Source organism: Coturnix japonica, chromosome 3 (genome assembly GCF_001577835.2).
Source record: "Coturnix japonica isolate 7356 chromosome 3, Coturnix japonica 2.1, whole genome shotgun sequence".
Lineage (NCBI taxonomy): Eukaryota > Metazoa > Chordata > Aves > Galliformes > Phasianidae > Coturnix > Coturnix japonica.
The window spans coordinates 30392322-30415047 of NC_029518.1; the positions used below are offsets into that span (position 1 = coordinate 30392322).

General features: G+C 41.5%; 1 protein-coding gene across 5 annotated transcripts in view; it reads left to right on the forward strand.

Annotated features, from left to right (window-relative positions):
• The first annotated feature begins 473 nt into the window (after positions 1-473).
• The window catches only part of AHCTF1 (AT-hook containing transcription factor 1), a 51986-nt gene continuing 29733 nt past the window's right edge, over positions 474-22726 (forward strand). Inside the window, exons 1-7 of one of the 5 annotated variants that reach the window (XM_015857587.2) lie at positions 474-578; positions 7915-8041; positions 9158-9411; positions 15344-15524; positions 17032-17239; positions 18406-18522; positions 19869-19953. In XM_015857587.2, coding sequence (XP_015713073.1) covers positions 7921-8041; positions 9158-9411; positions 15344-15524; positions 17032-17239; positions 18406-18522; positions 19869-19953 — 966 coding nt within the window. In that variant the 5' untranslated portion in view covers positions 474-578; positions 7915-7920. Of the gene's footprint in view, positions 690-3983; positions 4114-7914; positions 8042-9157; positions 9412-15343; positions 15525-17031; positions 17240-18405; positions 18523-18919; positions 18975-19868; positions 19954-22726 lie in introns of those variants that run through there. The other 4 variants (XM_015857584.2, XM_015857585.2, XM_032443559.1 and 1 more) reach the window with 4 other exon arrangements.

The following is a 22726-nucleotide window of genomic DNA, read 5'->3' on the forward strand; positions in this document are numbered from 1 at the left end:
TATTATCATCTTCTCATCCTAACTGGAACAATATCCACAATACCAAGGTCATTAACTAGCGTTTTATAAGTACAGCTACTTTCCACTCCTCATGTGGCTGATGACCTGCCTCCAAGAGGGGAAATCTGAAAGGATAAATAAGCATCTTCACAGAATCACAGAATTATCAAAGTTGGAAAAGACCTAGAAGATCATCTAGTCCAACCATTACCAATACTTCCCAGATAAATCATATTACTCAACACAACATATCTTGCCAATGTGATGGAGACGTGTATCTTGTGGTGTGAACTAGATATGGCACTCTGCTATGGAGCTGGGGGGGCAGCAGGTCCCCGAGGCAAAATGGAGGTCGGGAACTACATTTCCCGGCGTGCCCCGCGGCGGAAGGAAGCGGAAGTGGCTGCGGAGCGGAAGTAGCGGGTAGCGGTACGCCGGGACACGTAGTGCGCGGCCGCTGCCCGGGCCGCAGTTCCGCCGATTTGAAAATTCCCGCGACAACGGCGGCAATTATCGCGAGATTTCCGGCCTCCCCCCAGTCCCGCCCCGCCCCCGGCGGGTGAGCGCGGAGCCGAGAGGCGAGTGGGAGCGCGCGGTTGCGCAGCACGGAGCGCGGCGCGGGCGGGTGGGCCGAACGGGGCAGGACGAGGCCGCTGTAACCGCTGCGGGAGATGCCGCCGCCTTCATCGGCACGTACGGGCAAAAGGGGCTCCGCAAGGGCAAAAGGGGCGGGCGGCGGCGCGGGTCGGAGGCGGCGTTGGCCGACCCCCGGCGGCAGGTACCGGGCGCTTTCCGGACGGTAGGCCGCGGCGGGGCGCGGACCTTATGCAAGTGACCCTCGGGCCGCAACGCACGTGGCCCGGCCGCGGCGGGAGGCGGCGGTGCGGCCTGCGCGGCGTGTGGGGGCGGCGGCGGGAGGCCGAGGAATGAAGGGGCGGCAGAGGAATGAAGGGGCGGCAGAGGAATGAAGGGGCGGCAGAGGGCTCCTGCGCCCGGTGCGGGCCGCCCCGCGCCTCCCGCCTTCGGTGTGCTCGGGACAGGCCGGCCCTGTAACCCTGCGCCTTTTTTTTTTGCCCCTGTCTCCCGGTGCCGGTTTCCTAGCAGGAGGTGGGGTATCGGTTCCCTACGGGGGGAACAGAACCGGCGCCGTCCCCTCGCTCTTGGCCGCAGCAACTTTCCCGGGCGTGGTGCTGAGTGTTTTGCGGCCTGAGCTGGTGCGTGGGGCGCACATCGTGCTGCTGAGCTGCTGACTTAGGCTAAAGTGCCCAATTGCTTCATAAGCACCGACTCCGGGGCTGAAGCTTCTGAGGTCCCTTCCAACCCCTCCAGTTCTGTGTGATTCTGTGAAGCATCGTGTCAGTCTTTTGGGTCTAATAACTCCTTTCTAGATTGTGTTTAATAAAATAATGTGGAATTTAGGGAGTGCTGAGCCCTACCCAAGTTGTGTGGTGAAATTGGTGAGTACTGTCCATGCAGGTGCCTGCACCAGCCCTGGCTGGCAGCTACTATTCCTACTACTTTAGGAATATGATTTAGCTGGGAAGTATTGGTAATGGTTGGACTAGATGATCTTCTAGGTCTTTTCCAACCTTGATAATTCTGTGATTCTGTGATACTAAGCATCGGGGCATGACTGTGCCCTGCCCTGCCTCTGACAGCTCCTCTCATTCCTTGCTTCAGTTTGCCTCGTTGCACTGATTTGCCTAGAGATTGCTCTTCTAACATAGCCAAATGAGCTTAATCAGGCTTCACTTAATTTTGTATCTCCTATCTGGTAGGCTGTCAGATGCAGTTCTGGAGAAATGATGGTGATAGGTGTTTTCTGGTGTGGTGCTATTTCACCACTTGTGCAGTGAACAGAATGCTTAAACTGATAGGAGAGAGTTCCCAAAAACCCGGGGCTGTTTGCCAGCACTGCCATGACTCTTGTGCCACTCATTCTGTCTGTGTTGCTCTTGGTGAAAACCGTGTTTGGGAAGTCCAGGGCAGGGAGCTGCGGAGCTGGGCAGGCTGTGTGTGCCCTGTAATGGGGCTGTCCTCGCCTGCACCTGCCTCAGAAACAGGGGGAAGAGTGTAATTTGAGGGCTGACTTTAGGAGCTTCTGGTTTAGCAGCCTTAGACAAGGGACCATAGTGCTTGAAAAATGGTTGTCATGTTAGAAAGTAGGGGGTAGCTGGGTGAACTGGATCTGGTGTCATACTCTGGTCTGATGTGGTTTCCTATGCTTTTCCATCAGAAGGGAAGTCAGATCTGTGGTCTGCATCAGATACGGGATTTTAGCAGTTGGAGGTTGTTGGGACAGCGGGCTGAAACTCTCTTCTTTTCACTTTCTCCTGGGGGTTTGTGCTTCTCGGTTTCCCTTAAGCTCCACAGAGCTTATGGAGCATCCACACAGTCCCTATAAGGCAGGTTTTAGGGGTGGATCTGGAGAATAAATCTAACAAGGAGCAGCTGAGGGAACTAGGATTGTTCAATCTGGAGAAGCAAAAGCTTAGGGATAACTTACCGCTTTCTGCAATGACTTGAAAGGGAGGTTGTGGTGAGGTGGGAGTTGGCCTCTTCTCCCTTATAACTAGCAGTAGGATGGGAGGGAATGGTCTCAAGTTGTGCCAGGGAGGATAGATCCATATCAGGATGGATATTAGGAAAACCTTTTCAGAAGGAATGGAAATGCGTTGGGACAGGCTGCCCAGGGAGGTGGTGGAGTCACCAGCCCTGGAGGTGTTCAGGAACTGTGTGGGTGTATCATTGCGGGACATGGTTAGTGAGCATGGTGGGGATAGGTTGGTGGTTGGACTAGCAGCTTTTTCCAGTGTTAATGATTCTGTGAAGTTACCCTGATTCTAGAGTTCTGATATTGAATATCCTTGTTATACGGGCGGCTTTTTAGACTACAGTATCGACTTTTAGTTAAATATAGGGTTTTTGCTTGAAACATTAGGGTGAAAATTCTGTCTCATTCATGTTTGCTGAATCGTTGACTAAATTGTCTTTCTGTGGGAGTAAAACATGGCGAAGTGCTAATTTGCTGAACCCGACTACTGAAGTGCAGGAAGTGTCTTGTTCCTTCTCCTGCTCTTCCAATATTCTGTGTTGCTTCCTGTTTTTTGGAGAAAATGTCATGGAAGCAGTCAGTACTAATACAGAAATTCTGCAATTGCCATCCTCACTTGTGGATGTTGTTTGTCTCAAAAGAACAAAGCTGAGGGAGCTGGGCTTGTTCAACTTGGAAAAGAGAAGGCTGTGAGGAGACCTCATTGCAGTATTTAAAAGGGGATTATAAAAAGGAGAGGAATCAACTTTTTACAAGGGTAGACAGTGATAGGACAAGAGGGAATGGTTTTAAACTCAAGAAGGGAAGGTTTAGACTGGATATCAGGGGAATTTCTTTACGGAGAGAGTGGGGAGATGCTGGACCTGACTGCCCAGAGAGACAGTGGTTGCTCCATCCATGGAGGTGTTCAAGACCAGGTTGGATGGGGCCCTGGGCAACACGATCTGGAGGTTGTTGTTGGCCCTGCCTGTGGCAGGTGGTTGGAACTTGATGATCCTTGAGGTCCCTTCCAACACAAGCCATTCTGTGATTCTGTAGCCTTTGTCTTATGTTCTTCTTTGGCTTCTTCCCGCTCTTTATCCTTTTTCTGTAGGAAATGTGACCAGTGCTGTCTGTTCTCTGATTGCTAAGCAACACTTCCCGAAATCCCTTTAGCTTCCACATGAAAGATAATGCTTGTCATCTGCTGTCAGCCCTTCTGACCTAGTGAGTCTTTACATGAAACAAGGAGTTAGAAGTTGACCGTGTCTTGGTTGGTGTCCTTTCTTAAAAGTAAAGGCTGTTTTGGCTTTTCTTGCAATCTAAGCGTATCATTTCACACGTGAGCCAGCATGTCTTGCTGCCATAAAATGGAGAAGGCTAATTCTCTCTCTCTATTCTTGTTACCTTGTCCTGCCTCCTTTCTTGTGCCAGGTTTTGTGCTTGCTGAGAGCAGGCCTGGTTAACTGTCTAATCTGACAGAAAACTATCTACTTTTCTAGGTTAGTTTCCAGTCTGCTCAGGGAGTTACCTTGGCTTGTAAAGTATGCCAGCAGAGCAGGCGTTGCAGTCAGTGCAAGGTAAGCTGCAGGAGTACGGGGGAGTTGATCACAATGCAGATGGAGTGATGGGAGGCAGCAGAAAGGCCTCTCTCATGGCAGTGAACTCGCCACGGTTTATGAAATCACAGCTGCATGTGACTGACCATGTTTTGAGCTTTTTCTTCAGAAAGCAGATAACAGTTTGTATTTGAAACCGATTTTCATATACTTCAGTCATTCAGAACTGATATCCCAGAACTCTGAATTGGCTGTACGTGATTCTGCTTGAGCGTGTAATTTCTCACCTTCTTCTCGAATCTCATCACTCAAAATCCTGTCATGAGTCTGGGGCTTCTGGCTGTGGGAATAGCTCGTGGTGTTTCTAAGTCATAAGTGGCCACGGTGAAAGAAGGATGGTAATTTGGGTGATGTGTACACAGACCAACTTGGGTGTAGGGTGTAGCTGAAAGGTTGGATTCCAGTTTAACTCCTGAGCAAGACATTTTACACTAATTTGGTTTCTGATAGACAGGAGGAATGCTTGTCTTTGTTTTTGAAGGACCAGAAATGCAGTTATTCTTGAATGTATTTCTTTAAAGTAGATGTCCTGTGCCTTCAATCACTGGCTAACCTAGTCACAGGATTCTTGTGAGCAAGTATTTTTCATCTGTTCTGATTTCCCAATAGTTTTATGGTTTAACTTGGCAGAATAATGCAAGTCAAACATCCTTATAACCAGATCACTCTGCATATTGTTCATAATTCTATTGTGGACTTTATCTTTCTATATGGCCAGGCCAGATTTCTAGGAAAAAAATGTCAAATTACTGTTGGCTTACTAGGGGAAACGTGGGCATGCTTGGTGCTGTATGGGTAATTTTCTCTTGCTTCTGTATGCATTTAAAATAGCTGCAGTGTGTTTAAATTTGAAGTTAGAGGAATGATCCACGTGTTGGAGCATTGCTTCTGCTGTGTCTCTGGTAGCATTGGACTGATATGTGCCCATGGTGTGTACTGTAGAAAGGGCTCAGTGAGGGCATGCAATAAAGAATCATTCTTAAATGCTGTCCCTTACTATTGGAAGATGCATGTTCACTCTTCATCAAATTTATCTTGTGACTGCTGCAAAATTCCATGTTAGTTATCTCGATTAGTGCTGATTTTTGGCAATGATCTATGGCTTATTCTCTACAATCATGCTGGTTTTTGAATTCCATGTATGCTGTTGGAATCAGTGTTCTCTCTCAAAGGGTCAACCAGGTGAATGCTTTAAAGTAGGCTGTCTTGGGGTGTTTGAAGTTATCATTAAGAAGATCAGTACTTTTAGTAATGATCTGGATGATGAGGCAGAGTGTATCACCAGCAGGTTTGGTGGTGATCCAAAGGGGGAGGAGTGGTTGGTACACTCAAGGGTTGTGCCTCTGTCAGAAGGACCTGAGCAGGCTGGGGAAATGTGCTGCTAGGAACTTGGTTTGTTCTCCATTCTTTTTTAGTATTCTTTCCATTACCAACTTTTGCTAGAATCAGGAGGGGAAAAAAAATAATGCCGTCCCTTAGAGCCAGGAACTTACTTTCTAGAAAACAAAATTAGACTGTAGTCATATGCGAAATACCAATTCAGGGCTCTGAACACAGACTGTGTGTTTCAAATCCTTTATCTTCTTGTCTTACCTGTTCTCTAAAACGGGTAACAGATTAATAAGAACACATGTTATATCCCCTTATATCCTGTTACATGAGAAGCATTTTGGGTAGGTACAACCTATTTTTCCTAATCTTTTCTATCTCCTGCTTCCATCTAGTCTGTTAATCTCCTGTGTGTGCTTTGCTGGTTAATTGGTTTGTTATACAGTGTGTCCCCACATTATTTCATCAAGTATTTGTCTTGAATATTATTTTTCTGCTTGGCTGCTTCCTTTTTCTGCTCTTTCAGGTGTATCAGGGGCTGTCTTGTTCTTCTGAAACTTCTGATTATGGTCTCTGGTCGTTCCTTCTTTCTTGTTCAGCAACACGGTGTTTCAGAGGCATCTATCAAGGCAGTTGGGCATTGAAAGCATTTAGAGATTCTAGGCAGTTGAATAGTATCTTCTATTTTAGCGTTTAGAATTGTGTTACTTGTAAAACGCTTGTTAGATCATTACAGTTGAACTAAGCCAGGCTGTTGATGGAAATGTGGAACTCTTTGCTCTCTGGAGCACCTGTACGCAGCACAGATGCTCGTTCTGTTTTCATTGCTAAATGATGATTTATTATTAAAGAGGGCCTAACAGGAAAGATGGAGAGACAATTTCTTATCAGGAAGTGCGGTAAGAGATTAAAACTGAAAAAAAGAGTAGGTTTGGACTAGATATAAGGAAGAAATCCTTTGCTTGGGATGGTGAGGCACTAGAAACGGTTACCCAGAGCAGCTGTGGATGCTCCAACCCTGGAGGTTCTTATGCCTGTAAAGGACCAACAGGTGGAATGTGATAGTGACCACACTGAGTTGGGCTTTGAGCAGCCTAGTCAAGGGGAAAGTGTCTGCCTATAGCATGGGGTTGGAACCGGATGATCTTTAAGGTCATTCTATGACTTGCCAAAAGCAAGTCCAGCGAACTTGCAGCAGATAGGTTGTCCTGCTTGGAACTGTGGTGGTTGTAAAGGCTGGCAGGGTGGTCAGGACCTGCAGTACCGGCTTTGCCAGAGGCAGTGGTTGTTCAAGGTGTTGCCTTGTTCTTTGTGCAGGGCACTGAATGCCATTAGGAGATACAGTAATGTGTTCTCACATATGCAGTGCTTGTGTCATTAGTTAGATACAGTAGCTTCCAATGCCCAAATAATCCACAGAAGGACGATTTGTGTAAGTTACGTTTATGAGGTAGTGTTCCCCATAATACGTGCAATTTGTTAGCAGAGTCTAGTCTTCAGAACAGGCTGTGACCTGTGCTGTATGGCAGATAGTTGTGAGCGCATGCTGAACAATACAACCAAGTATTTGTTGCAGTGAATGCAGTATGCTTTGTGTGCATGTCGAAATTGCAGTCTCTAATAGTTTATAGTGTAGAATAAGGATTCTGTTGGATAAATTGCAGATCTTGCAAAATACGTTTACTTAAAGTATTTTGTATTTGCACGTGTGTGGAATATCTCTTATGGAGCCGCCTACTTCATCTTATAAATCTCTCCATCATTTTAAGTTTTCAAATTAAAAAAAAAAAAGTCTTGACATAGCAAAATGTATCGGTATCTCTGTGCAGTGTCTGTACAAGGGAGGAAATCAAATAAAGAATTTGGGTACAGAAAGAATCAGTGTTTCAGGGTGCTGTGCGTAAGAATATGAAAAACTGTTTTCTAATAGATGAGCTGTTAAAGTGATGTGAAAATATCAACTGTATGTTTTTGTGAAGAATTTGAGAATCAAGATAGTCAAGAATGTAGCATTGAATGTTCAAGCTGTACGTGCAAAAAATGAGCAAGGCTTGATTGTGAAATGACTAGAATTGACGTTACTGAAGTGTAAAATAAAGGACAAATGGCAGCTTGTTGTTCAGAAGCTTTTTAAATATGCTTTTTTCTAAATTCTGTCTCACTATTCTGTATCTGAGCAGACTTGAGCTTGGTGTATTACTGTTTTCCTTCTTATCCTTACACACTTGTGCATCACGTCTTATTGAAACTTTCCATAGGTGAAAGAAAAGCAAGTGATGCTCCATTTGCTCTGTTGTAAGGTCAGAAACTGTTCTAAGTGCATTTTTTTTCCTTTGTTGAAGGTTGTATGCTGTATGAGGATGAAAATGCTGTGAATCTCAGTAGTTATGACTGACACTAGTCTGTTTTCGCTCTTTTTTTCTTCATTTACAGTGAAGAATGCAAGACCTAAGAGCTCAGGTAACAAGCAGTCTGCTGCAGTTTCCTGAGGTGACAATTCAAGCACTTGGGGAGGATGAGATAACCCTTGATTCTGTGCTGCGGGGCAAGTTTTCTGGAGGTGAGCATTTTTCTTTAAAATTCAATCTTCGTATGAAGTGATTATTGTCTAGAGGCATTGGGTTATAGTGTCAGCTGTGTCAGATTGGTGCTGTTGGGATACATCAGGCTTAGAACAAAAAGGACTATTAAAAATGCTGGTATGTGAGCATTAGGTAAGTGTGGAAATTATAACGTGTGTTGAAGACTAAACCAATGGTGTGCTAGTAGAATCATTTACTTAAGTATGCTGAATCAGTGAGCACTTCTCAATTTTTAATTACATTAAAATCTGTCCTTTAGTTAATAGTGTTGTTCAAGGCTACACTTGGCTTGCACCAGTGGTGTGACTGTCATGATATCATGTGTGGAAGTAGTTCCACAACATTATGGGGAAAAAAAAGGATGTTTCTTTTCAAAACTGGGTAAAAACAGAAGGAGGAGGATAAGACTGTTAAGCGCTGCAGCCATATTTCCAAAGTGTTTAATAGGATGCGGATGAGTGTCCAGTGAGAGTTTCTGTAGCGGCTAAGCAGATTAGACAGTTCACTTTCTAGGTGATCTGAAAGTAGAGCTGAGTGCCTATCTGAATTTCTAGGTCTCTTCTTTTTCTTTTTTGGGCAGTAGAGATTTTACTTGGTCTTAACCATAAGCAGTAGTTGTATGAAGCAAAATATGTTTAATTCTTTCTGTAACACATGTAAAAGTTGTAATTTACTAATGCCTCGATGACCATTTTAAGATCATTTCTTGTCAGATTCTAAATTCTTAAGGTGGGGATATATCAGTGAATTGTTTTAGGTCTGATACATTTGAAATGTGCCTGAAGACTGTAGTGCCCTTTTGTATTCAGATGACGTTTAGCAAAACCAAGACAAACAGTGTAAAGACTGTGGATCAATGTATTGCTATCCTTATCTCAGTGAAAATCATTCTGAGGTGTAAATGCTAAGTAACAAGGCTGTTAATTTTAAGGTGTATTTCTTGAGAATTTGAAGGGGTAATTTTAAGTAATTGACCAAAATTAGGAAAGTCAGTCTTATTTTATTAGATACTTCTGTTGAAGGAAAGGGACAGCATCTTAAGTTGTTTTCAATCTTCTTTTGAAGGATTAACTCAGCTTGCTTTTTCTTTACAGGAAGAAATGGCCTGGCATGGTTGGCATGTGGTCCTCAACTTGAGGTGGTGAACTCTGTGACAGGAGAGAGGCTCTCTGCATATCGTTTCAGTGGAGTAAATGAGCAGCCTCCTACTGTTCGTGTGGTAAAGGAGTTTTCCTGGCAGAAAAGAACCGGGCTCTTGGTTGGATTGGAAGAAGCAGAAGGAAGTGTTCTCTGTCTGTATGACCTTGGAATATCAAGAGTGGTTAAAGCGGTTGTTCTTCCAGGAAGGGTATGTACTTGTTAATCATAGAAATGAAACTTTTTAAATTGCTGTGTGCTGTGTAGTCCTGTTTTGGGAAAAATTCTGAAATGTCTCCTTGTAGGAGGTGTTTTTTTCTGTATCACATTAATATACTGCCACCACAGAGCATCCAATAAAGAGAGTCTTGATAATCAAATCATGTTGGGCACAGCAATATTGTTATGTTTTCAGTTATACTGCTAGTAAAATAGGGTCTATCTGTTTATTGTTATCTATTTGTCAGATTTAAAAGAAATCAGATTTTTTTTTTTTTCCTGGGAAGAGTGAAAAAGGGAAAAAAAATGCTTTGAAGTGACTGTAGTGATCATTTCCTAAGTGGCTAATTTCTGTCACAAATACTGTCTTGAAATTATTTCAAATTTCAGTAGCTGTTGTGGTGTGAATGGTTTAGACATAGTCACATGAATCTCAAACTGGCTCATAAATTACTTTAGATCTGAATATCTGTTTATGTTGATCTAGGATAGGAAAAAAAAAAGCCTTTACAGGCTTAATTGATAGATTTTTCAAAGATTGACTTTCAATCTGAAGTCCTTATCTTCCGAGTTTATGATCAGCATCTGAGTTTAGGTCCTGTCAAGTTTAAAAAAAAAAATAATAAAAAATTTTTTAAAATAATCTTTTTAAACACATTGATCATCAGTTTGATATTTTTTTTAACGAATCATAGAATCACCAAGAAAAGACCTTTAAGATCATCCAGTCCAACTGTCCACCTATCACCAATAGTTCCCGCTTAGCCATCTCTCTCAATACAACACCTGAATTTTTCTTGAACTACTTTAGGGTTTGTGACTCCATCACTTCCCTGGGTAGCTCATTCCAGTGCCTGCCTGCCCTCTCAGAGAATAACTATTTCCTAATGTCCAACCTGAATCTCCCCTGGATCAACTTGAGGCCATTCGCTCTAGTCCAATTGCTAGTTAAATGGGAGAAGAGGCTGCCCCCCTCTTCCCTTTTGGTAGCTGTAGAGAGCTGTAAGTCACCCCTGAGCCTCCTCTTCTCCACACTGAGCAATCCCAGCTCCTTCAACTATTTCTCATCAGACTTGTGCTCCAGACCCCTCAGGACCTGTGCTGCCCTACTCTTGAACACACTCTAGGAGCTCGATGACTTTCTTGTGGTGCCCTCATCCTGGTCATCAGTAAAGATACTGAACTGGACAAATTGTAATATCAACTGCTGACCAGTTGCCAGCTGGATTTAATTCCTTTCACCACCATCCTCTTCAGTCAATGGTTTATAATAGTTCTATGTTAAATTGCTCCCCTGTTTGAATGTCCAAAGTCAACATCTCACGCTGCTCCCAGGTCCTTTCTTTCCCTGTGGTCTTACTTGAATCTCTAGCAGATGCTTTTTTGTGTAGACAGTGTAGACATGTATTGATGATGTATTTTTTTCCTGTTCCTTGAGGGTCTTTAACCCATGAACTCAAATGATGTAATGTCTCCTAGTCTTGTTTTATTAATGGACACTATAATCAGTCTAAGTTAATAGACCATCAAGGTTTACTATGTTTTTATCATATTAGCTTAATTTTTATTTATTACTTGGCTTTGCATAATATGATTTGATTTGACTTGCTTGGATATGGGTGGTTTTATTTTTTTGTACTTTATTTGCAATGCTGTAGTGTGTCAGCTGTGTGCTGACTAGTGTGTAATCAATAAGAAAATAGTCTTTATGAAGAATGTCATAGCTTTGTTTGAGTTTTGTATCTTAAATCTAAACAGAGTAAGCTGCGAACAGGAGGAGGAAAGTAGGTTAAGAGGGATCATTGTGACATACCTAATCTGTGTGTGTGAAAGCCATTTGGAACTGAATATAGTATGATTTGTATTAGGGAGTTTTTCTGTTGCGTAGCAAAATGTTCAGGAGAAAATGTGAGGAAGCTTTTGGGAAGAAGTTGACTGTTTCATGAAAAACGTTTGAACTTTGGAGTAAAGCCAAAGCCTATCTGAATGTTTGATATTCTTCCCTGAATGTTTGTGATTACAAGTATGTTTGGTCTGTTGCTTTAATTTCAGTTCCCTTTTGCTATTAGATTAATTAGATTGATAGCGCGTAGGTGTTGCTAGTTGAAATGTTAGATTCTAAGTTGTGAGAAGGAGTAAAGGTAAATAAAAAGAAGTAGATAACATTTGCAGTGGGTCACTGTTTTACGTTTCATTATTCTGAATTTGTTTCCAGCACATAGATTATATATAACTTGATATTTTAATCTATCTAAATGTTTCTGGTTTTTTGCACTGATTGTTTTTAGAAACGAAACGCTCATCTATTAGCATCACTTTCTGCAGTTTGTGTTGTTACTTTAATGAGCACATTAACTTATGGACTGTCTTGACTGTGAGAATATCTTCTGTAGACAACTCTAAAGCTTAACTCTTAATTTATAGTACCTCTGGTCAAAGCTGCTAAACTATTAATATAGTATTACAGGGTAGTTAGAGCAACTGTGTGAGTGCCTTTTAGTGCAAGAGTAGATGTTCACTTGTTCAGAGAGTAAAGGATTCAGAAATCTTGCAAACTTAGGGAAGAAAAAAATAGCATTTTCTAATTTTGTGGAGGCATCTGTAATTGCCCTTGGCAAAATGCAGCAGAAAGCTGAAAGCATTAATGCAGTACTATTGGAATTATATTCCAGTAAAAGCAAATCTGAATTAAAAACATTAATTAAATTAAATTGTTTTGCAACGCTTGAATGTTTCAGAGCCACTGAACAGTATTCTCACAAAATTTCCCAGTTTGTATGAGGCAGAAAGGTGGCATTCAGATTCAGTGAGCTGACAAGACTTCTGTTTGTTCGTTCCCAGAATGAGTTGGCAGTGGTCTGGGTGGCTATGAAAAGCTCTAGTGCATAAAACAGGGGGAAAATGTTCCGTTTCAGGGATTTTACGCAGAAAATTGGAGTGTTAAAACTGGGAAACATTTTTGGAAGGCTGTGTGCCAAAATTGGAAAGAGCCGGTTGTATAATGGAAATAAAATGTAAAAGAAAAGTCAAAAGTTATGTTTGAATTGTGGGTGTTTCTGTATGAGGTGTGTACTGTGTTTTGCTTTCCTCATCACAGTCATCAAGACTTGGAACAGCAAGAATATGAGTAATCAAAGTGCTTTTGGTGTGCTGCTTTGAGTAGTGGGAAGATTGGAAATCTAGTTTCATTCATAGGAGAAATGGAACAAAATGAAATCATCTAAATAACTGCGGATACTTCTAAGATTAGAAGTGTTGTGACAAGGATAAGAGATAAATCCTGGAGCAGATTGTCAGGCAGTGTAGTCCTAACAAATATGGGGCAGGAAGAAACTTTGGATCTTCGGTATACATTTTCCATCTCTGGTAAAGAAATGCATATAGGAAGAGGCCTACTTTGATTGCTTCTTTCAGTTTGTTGTAAAAGTGTTGTTGATGTAAAGCTTCCTGTTTTTGTTGTCTTGAGTTCTGCAAGACAGCAGAACAGTGTTCTTCTATAGAATCATTTGAGTTTGAAAGGACTCTTTAAAAGTCATCTAGTCCAACTCCCCTGCTCTGAACAGAGATACCTACAGCTACATCAGGTGCTCAGAGCCTGATGGAGCCTGGCCTTGAATGTGTTATATAGCTTCAGTGCAGTAATCATCAGGTGTTTGTATCTCTGGTATAGGGGTGAGTGTTGTCCTGGGATGTGGTGTGGGTGCTGAAAGGCATTGCTTCAGTTTAGAATCAAATTGCATGCAGATTGCTATCTGTATAGAGGAACCAGATGGCCTTTGAAAATCTTCAAGGAGGGAACTTTGCAGCCTCTCTGTGCAACCTGTGGCATTGCTTAGTCATCTGCACAGTAAAAAAAAAATAATGTTTTCCTCATGTTCAGACAGAGCCTCCTGTGTTGCATTTTTTGCTCATAGCCTCTCGTCCTCTCACTGGGCACCACTAAGAGGAGCCTGGCTCTGACCTCTTTGCACCCTCCCTTCCAGAATTTCAGTACACTGATGAAATTCCCGCTGGCCTTCTCCTCTCCACACTGAGCAGCCCCAGCTCTCTCAGCCTCTCAGCAGAGAGCTGTTCCAGTCCTTTGATGAACTTTGCAGTCCTCTGTTGGACTCTCTCCATTATGTCTGTGTCTCTCTTGCTCTGGGCTGCCCAGACCTGAACTCAGCAGTAGCAGCGTGGCCTCATAATGTAGACAGAAAGAGAAGGATCCCCTCATTTGACCTTTTGGCATCACTCCTAGTGCACCCCAGGATCCCACAGCCCTTCTTTGTGGTAAGGGCATGCTGCTGGTTGTTCACCAAGCACCCAAGGCCTTTTCTGCAGGGCTTCTGTGCGGGTGGTCTGCCCCCAACATTCATTGTTGCCTGGGCTTGCTTCCGATCAGCTGCAGGACTTTTTACCCTTTTCACTGTTGACCTGCCCAGAGTTTGTTAGTGCAATTTTCCTGCATGTCTTGGTCCCTCTGGCTGCATCACACTCTAGTATATTCAGACCCTTCTCCCAGTTTTGTGTCATTGCCAGACTTGCCAAGGGTGTCCTCCGCCCTGTCATCTAGATCAGTAATTATGTTAAAGAGAATGAGATTCCTGGGGTACATAGGTCGCTCTGAAAGTAATTCTGCCTGTGTATTTCCATGGAAACAGCAACAGATATAAACGGCGCAATAACAGTATTTGATATAGGAAGTTTTCATCTACAGAACACTATTTGTCAAGCTAACCATCACCATTAGCTATGCGTTTTTGTCAGCAATGAATGAGAGTCTGCATGCTGTGCTTGTAAAAATCTGCTCTAGCAGAGGTGAATTGCTGTTTCCACTGCTGAAACACAGCACACACCACCTCACTGTGCTCACATCCACTGTTTAGTCTCTGTAAATGTTTCAGCAAGCCTCGATGAATGTCAGAGGATGCCACTTCTACATGGAGCAACTCAGTCCCTCCTCTTTTCTTCATATGCATTTCCACGTCAGATGCCATTGTGGCAGACTGCCCCTTCACTGCCAGCTGTCACACAGAAACCACATGAAATAGAATATTGGTGGGAAAGTTCATACACTTCTGCCAAACAACCAACATCTGCCTCTGACATTGTGGGCCAATAATAAATAATATTGTGGGGCAATAATAAAACAGACGTTTCTTTTGGAGGAGCCCTTGTACATCTCTTGGTACCAGCCTCCAGCTAGAGTTGATGACACTGATCGCCGTACCGTGGACTTGCCCCTACATCTTGTTTTCAGTACACCTTAACCTTTTCTTCCAACCCACATATCATCTGTTTGTGAGAATCTTAAAGGAGACAGTGTGGAAGGCCATACTGGAATAAAAGTAGATAGTATCCACCACTTTCTCCTCATCAACCCGTCTAGTCGTTTTTATCTTAGAATTACAGTAATTTACTATGTAGATTCCTTCTGGTTGTGCTGGCTTCTGGTGATTTTCCTGTCATTCATGTCACTGGATAATTTCCAGCATTAACTGATCCATAAAGAAGGCTTAGACTGTATCACAGTGATAATATGGTATGAACACTGGGAGGACTAGTTTTCATTTTGTTTAGTGTAAATTTGTTAAAGTTTCTTACATGTAATTAACCTTAATAGTTTTCTTAGCACAGGAAGTAGGAAAATAGAAATATTCTAAGTAGGAAATAGAATGTGGTGAACTGTAACAACAGTGTGTACCATTTAAGTTGGAGTTAATTCAATTAGCTAACTATAGGAAATCTGGTAGACAGCAGATTTTTGTACAGAATTTTGGTATTTTTTTCTTCAAATAATTGAAAACAGTGCTTTGCTTTTAAATATCATGACTGTGCATTTACTTTCTTTTTTTCTGATGCACTAATTGAGGTTTCGTTCTTGAATGGTTTCTTATTAGGTTGTCAAACAGCTTAAATGTTAACTTGCAATTTTCCTGTAGGTAACTGCTATAGAACCCATAATTAATCATGGAGGAGCCAGTGTGAGCACTCAGCACCTACACCAGAGTCTGCGATGGCTCTTTGGAGTGGCAGCAGTGGTTACAGATGTTGGACATGTACTTCTGGTTGACCTTTGTTTGGATGATTTATCTTGCAGTCAAAATGAAGTAGAAGCATCAGGTAAGCCTGCGGTTTTTCAGCTTGAAATATTACAGAATCACAGAATGACCCGGGTTGGAAGGGACCTCAAGGATCATGTAGTTCCAACCCCCCTGCCTGGCAGGGCCACCAAACATACACCTTTACTAGATCAGGTTGCCCAGGGCCCCGTCCAACCTGGTCTTGAACACCTCCTAGGACGGGGCATCCACAACCTCCCTGGGCAGCCTGTTCCAGGACCTAACCACTCTCCTAGTGAAGAACTTCCTCCTAACATCCAACCTAAATCTTCCTTCTTTTAACTTAAAACCATTTCCCCTAGTCCTGCTATTATCAGCCTTTTTGAAGAGTTTACTCCCCTCCTGGGAGTAAGTTCCCTTCAGGTACTGAAAGGCTGCAATGAGGTCACCCCGCAACCTTCTCTTCTCTAGGCTGAACAAACCCAACTCCCTCAGCCTGTCCTCATAGGGGAGGTGCTCCAGCCCCCTGATCATCTTCGTGGCCCTCCTCTGGACCCTTTCCAGAATCTCCATGTCTTTCTTGTACTGAGGGCTCCACACCTGGACACAGTACTCCAGATGGGGCCTCACAAGAGCAGAGTAGAGAGGGACAATCACCTCCCTATCCCTGCTGACCACCCCTCTCCTGATGGAGCCCAGGATACCATTTGCTTTCCATGCTGCCAGAGCGCACTGCTGGCTCATGTTAAGTTTCTCATCTATCAGGACCCCCAGGTCTTTCTCTGCTGAGCTGCTCTCAAGGACAACTCCTCCCAGGCTGTACAGGTGCCTGGGGTTCTTCTGGCCCAAGTGCAAAACCTTGCACTTTGCTGTGTTGTAAATATTCATTTACATGTAAGGAAAAATATGTCTTTCAAGCAAACACTGTGTATCCAGTTATGAAGATAGTAGCAGGTGGACGTTTGGGACTTCTGATTGCATCTGGAGGTTTGACGTCATGTAGTCCAGGACTGATTAAAGGTGGCTTTGGCTTAATGCTTATTCTAAAAACCACCCTCCCACTCTGAGAGTTCCCTGTGTCACTGATTTTTGCCAGTGAGGCACAGAAATTTTACCATTTGTAAAGTTGTTAGAGGGGCTGTATTTCTTCGGATTGTTGGTTTTTTTCCTGCTAAATTAACATGGAAGCCAAATTGTCGATAGTTTTTTAAAACAAATCCAACTTGTACAAAATCATGCATTTGGGTGGAAGAAATACCTGGTTTACCTATTCAGGTTGCAGACACTTGTGTTACTGTAACAGAAACTTCAGGCTAGTTGTCATTTCAAATAGTTCACCAGGAGACTCACGCTCCTGGCATAGAGAGTTCATGAGAGATATCTGTGGTTACATTTCTATCTTGAGAGTTCATTGCTCTTTGGTACATGTGAAATGGATAGTAAATTTGTGATGCATAAATGGTTATTTTGCTTGGGAGGGTAGAATGAGATTATTCATATTGTTGGTGTATACCATTCACACTAACTGGAATAGTATGTTATTTTATCATATGATTTTGTGTACGTAGACCTAGAAGTTGTTACTGGAATTCCTGCTGAAGTTCCACAAAGAAGAGAAGCTGTGACCAGAGAGGGGCGACATCTCTGCTTTCAAGTACAGAATCCTTCAGGAACAGCAATACCAACCCTGTGCTACATAAGCAGAAGCAATCTGCTTGTTGTGGGTTTTTCAGATGGCTACCTGTCACTATGGAATATGAAAACTTTGAAGCGGGAGTAAGTAGGCTTTTATGCATGGCTGTGTCTGGACTTGTAGGGATCTCAGGTTTTAATTGAAGGAAATAGGTTAAAGAGAACTTTTTCAGGGACTGAAATTCTGCAGTGTAATCATGGGATGTTTGGAAATTGTCTTCTGAAATAACTGTGAAGTCATGCGTAGATTAAGTTATCTTCTCCCCAGAGAACTAGGGTTGTTTTCTTTATTGTGCCTCTGAATTGAGAAGTTGTGGAACTCTTCTTGGTGTTATTTTAATTGTATGACAGGGCTGAAACTTAGAAGACAACTCACTTTTAAGAACCAGTTACTGTAGAACATAAATTGTAAGCCTGGAATGTGTTAATAACTTGGTTACAATATTCTCTGAAGTTTTCAGGATGAAACTAGTGAGAAGTGAAACATCAGTAGCTGATCTGTGTCTGAAAATATTTTTGTTCCTGTTTCAATCTTTTCTGAAATAAAAGATTGACTTAACGCAAGGAAAGAGGGAATGCGAATGAAAGTTTGCTTAGAATGACTTGAGACTAGAATAAGGGACGATAGAAGAATTATGGGATAATTTCAAAGAACAGTCATGAACTATTTGACCCACTTCAGAAAGAGATTTGCTTAAGCAATTCTGAGGTAAGCCCATCAGAAATTATTGGATACATGAATAGACGGTGGAGGAATGGTAGCAAGAGTAGATTGTAAGAGTTAGAAATAGGGTTCCTGACTCGGGAAGAAGAAAGCTTTTCTGCACATTCCAGGTAAAGAAACAAGCAGCTACCTCTGTTTGGCAGTGCTTTGAATTTGTGAGAAGAATTTTACATTCTGTGTTTAAGTAGCCTACAAGAGTGACAGTAATGTCTTGTGTGGCAGTTGAAGAAATTAGTTAGGAGAAGCTGGTTTGAAGTATGTCAGCCAAGGTAATAAACACAGGTTACTGCATTTGATAGAAAGTGATCTTCTCCCTTCTTGACTGTTCTGTAAAACAATCAAACAAACAAAAAAACCCGCAACAGTTGCTTCTTTGACTCAACTGTTTGAATTAGAAGCATGGCTCTACTTTGAGTATCCTTTGCTTTGAGAATTAACATGTAGGTAGTTATCAGAATCCTCTTCTGCTTTTCTTCAGACAGGGCCAGTAGACTCATCTGGTCTTTTTCTCTTTGTAAACGTATAGGTACCATTCACAACTTGAAGGAGGGAGGATTCCTGTCTATGCTGTTACTTTCCAAGAACCTGAAAATGATCCTCGCAATTGTTGCTATTTGTGGGCTGTTCAATCTACACAAGAAAGGTGAATAAAAAAGTATATATTTTATACTTGAATTAATATGTATATTTATTTTGTTTATGTATGCAGGATATTCTTTTGAATGCAGAAGGTGGCAAGCTTACATTGCAGTTTTTTACAGCATTTAGCAGATATGGGATGGGTCTGCTGGTTAAAAGAACATTGACCTCAGAAATCCTTTTATTACAGAATACGTTTATTCTCTTTTATTTCTAGTTCGAAACTTTGTAGAAATCACTCCATGAAGAAACATTGTCATAGTTGTGTTGCAGATTTGTTCCAGAGGTTTGGGTTTAACTAGGTGACATAATAATGATAATGACATTCTACTTAGGCTGCTTCAGAATGATGCCTCCTTGTTTATTTCCATGGAAACATCCCCCTCTGAGGTCATAAACCAGCATAGCAAAATAGAGGAGGTATGATTCTGGAGCAGCTCCCTTAATCAAGTGCTGGTAGTCATTTTCTTTACATATTTTCTCTTAGTTTTAACTCTGATGTTGAGTCCTTCTTTCCCACATTTATTTAAATTGCTGTTGTAGGATTGTGTTTGTGTATTTTTAGTGTTCTGGAAGCTTTGGGGTCCTACAGGTCCTATGTTGCTCAGTTTCTGAAAGAAGGTGATACAGTTGTGAATAAGATTGCATTTTTTTTTTGTGCTTGCAATTATTATCTTTATTTCTTAATGAATGCTTCATGATTTGTGTGATGCTTACACCACAGTGTTAAAATAGTTTAGGCTACTGATCTAGAAGACTAAATGTGCTGGTAAAACAACTCATTCCTCCTAAAGGAATAGTATTACTGATTACCTTCTTCCAGTTTTAGCAGCCTTTGGAACCTCCGTGACTTAATTCAGCTTGCCTGGCAGAACACTGTCTTTGTTCAGTGTAAGAATAAATGTTGTTTGACGGTTTAATGTATGTAAGAGAGGATGGAACTTTATGATGGGGATAAGGGAGAGATGTCCTTCTTCATCAACAAGCTGTGTAGTTAGCTCATCTGCTCATGGAGTTGCAGTCTCTTAAATCCTGACTTCAAGGAAGTTTGGTTTAAGAAATTCTTCACTGCAGAGGGCTATTTCCAACAATTTTTAGTCTATACAAAATATTGAAGCTTTTGAATTATGTGTTTAGCATTTGCTGTTGAAGCTATTAGTGTCAAAAGTCCTTTCTGTTTTGGCAGCTAAATGGGACCAATTGTCATGTTTAGGGACATGGTGCTTTTCTTTTCTGCCAGAGGATGCTAATATGTCAACTTTGATCTAGATATGATTAAAAAAAAAAAAAAGATAATGAGAACTATAAATCAGCTTTCTAATCAAATTTCTTAATCTGTACTTTTTTCAGTGAAGGTGATGTTTTGAGTTTACATCTGTTGCAGTTAGCATTTGGTGACAGAAAGCGCTTGGCATCGGGACAGGTTATGTATGAGGTAAGATGTGTGTGTGTATGTGAAAACAGAAGAACAGTAATTTTCTCTGAAGGAATATCAGTGATGTTGACACAATAATGTTTACCATGAAAATTCAGAGCTGCCCTGAAGCAGTGATTTTTCTCTGTAAGTCTGCTTGGTCATGAGCTTTGTTCAGACCTTTTGAAAACAAGTCATATAATTTTAAACTATAGTGTTAAGTGTTCCAACTAAATTTGTCTGCTAAGAGCCTGTATAAACTCAATTCCTAAAGAGGAAACAGGTTTTACAGATAAAATCATTCTTAATCGAAAAATCAAATTAATGCCAACCATTAAGAGAAGATAAAGCTACAAGTAGCTTTCTTTTAGCAATCTTGAATAAGTTTCTGTCATCCTTTCTTATAATACAGTCATGTGTCTGTGTTCTCTTCTGATCTTTAGTTGTATATTATTTTTCTTTTGAATTTTGTCTGCTGGACTGTGAAGAGAACATGCCAATTGTGTCTTAAGTGCTGATCCTAAGAACAGTAGCTACAAAAACTGCTCTTTATGTTTGATTGGATTTTCTGTTAAATGTACTCTTAAAGTTAGCAGAACGCGAATATAATAAATACTGGTATGATTTGGTTATAAGTGTATATGTAAATAGTTGAAAATGGCTCCAAAGGTGTTTCTGATTTTCTGATTAAATGTTCTCATGTGATTAAATAGAGTCATTCTTGTGTTATGTATTAGGTTTTATAGGGACTGTGTCCTTCATGGGGTTTTTTTTCTTTTGAACAAAGGCAAAAATTTGAGTTTAAATTCTGACCTTTTTGCTTATATACAGCCAAGCTCCTCTGTCATTTGTAAATGTTGCCTTTGAATAAGTGAAGTTGAGGTGCTTAGGGGAGGTGATGTTTCTTTAAAATGCATTATCTCATGGCAAGATATAAATATCTGTAAGTGATGCAGTGCGTTCTAAATATAGATGCCATGTCTTTATCTTCGACTGCTTTTTATTTTTTTATGATATAAGTATAGCTTGCTCTAGAGGAACAGAGCACACCTTTATTGAATTTTCAGTTTTAAAAAGGTTTTCATTATAGTTTGCTTCTTCTTTTGTTACAGTGCTCTGAGCACTGTGGCAGGTTGATAGGAGAAATCTTTAATCTTTCTCCATTTTTTTTATTTCATTGTTTTTTATCCTTTTTTAAGTTGTTCTTAACTACAATCCTGACAGTGATGAAGATGGTTCCTGATTCTGTGTTTTTTTGTTTTGTTTGGCTTTTTTTTTTGAAAAGTTGTCTATATCCATTTCTTTTGAGGCTACTTTGTTTTATCTCAGGATTTCAGTGTTAGAAAGTGGGACCTCTTACTGCTCAGTGGTTTTTTTTGTCTTCATCTTCTGTACGTGAACAAGATGTGGCAAGTGTTAATTTTTACCTCAGAACTGAAATGTTTCAGCAGGTTTTAAAAACGGATCCACTAGAAATTTTCTTTAAGAAAGTAGTGTGATCAAATACTTTATGCTTGTGACCCATGAGAACTGTGGCATAGTTAATTTAAGACTTACAACCCTCTACGGACCTTGCAGGCAGTGATTCATTCACATGCATTCTGACATGAGGTGTCAGGAACTAGTCTCTAGATCTGAGATTATTCTACTCCTGTGCCATTTCTCCTTCTCAGTGAGTGTTGCAGAAGTGTGACCGAGGTGGTTAAAGAGAGACTTTAACAGCTGGAGTTGCTGGAGGGGAAAGCTAAGTTCTTCATCTAGTTTCCAGTTTAAGCCATTTACACTGTGTAGCTTCATGTTGAGAAATGATGATGCATACTGCCAAAAAAAAAAACCAAACCCAATAGATGCATCAGGACAGAATCCGTGCCCTGCAGTTAATGTAAGGCATATTTTAGATGTAGTCCTAATTTGTTCAATACTGTAGTTCTCAGGGAATTTCTGAAGTTCTTAATACTTAGATCCACTTGCACAACCGTCTGAGAAAAGTTTCATGTCCATTTCTAGCGACAGAAAATTTTTAGGTTGCTCCTTTTTATTAGTCAAAGTTTGAGTAAACAGGGATAAAAATAGTTGACCTTTGTTCGTTGAATAAGGTTTATATACATTTGAAAGATTTGTTTGCTCTGCTAGTGCTTTAATATCCAGGGGGTCCATATGGAGAGAACTGTGTGAAAAGGATTTGAATGTAGTCTGATGATAATTGCTGTTTTCAGCATATTTTAGATAATGTGAAATTCAGTTGGATTTATTTAACATCTTTCTTTTTCTTTCACCTGCAATTCTGTATTTTAAATTTAGTTCTCTGTGGTGATTTCTGTAGCATTGTTCAGCAAGGGGAAAGGCTAAGTCCTGCACCTGAGCAGAAACAACCCCCAGGCACCAGTGCATGTTGGGGCAGGCTGTCTGTTGGGGACAGAAACCTTGCAGAAAAGGCCTTGGCTGCCTGGCAGACAACAGATTGACCACAAGCCAGCAGCATGCCCTTACCACAAAGAAGGGCTGTGGGATCCTGGGGTGCACTAGGAGTGATGCCAAAAGGTCAAAGGAGGGGATCCTTCTCTTTTTGTCTGCATTATGAGGCCACGCTGCTACTGCTGTGTCCAGGTCTGGGCAGCCCAGAGCAAGAGAGTCACAGACATAATGGAGAGAGTCCAACAGAGGACTGCAAAGTTCATCAAAGGACTGGAACAGCTCTCTGCTGAGAGAGCTGGGGCTGCTCAGTGTGGAGAGGAGAAGGCCTGCGGGAATTTCATCAGTGTACTGAAATTCTGGAAGGGAGGGTGCAAAGAGG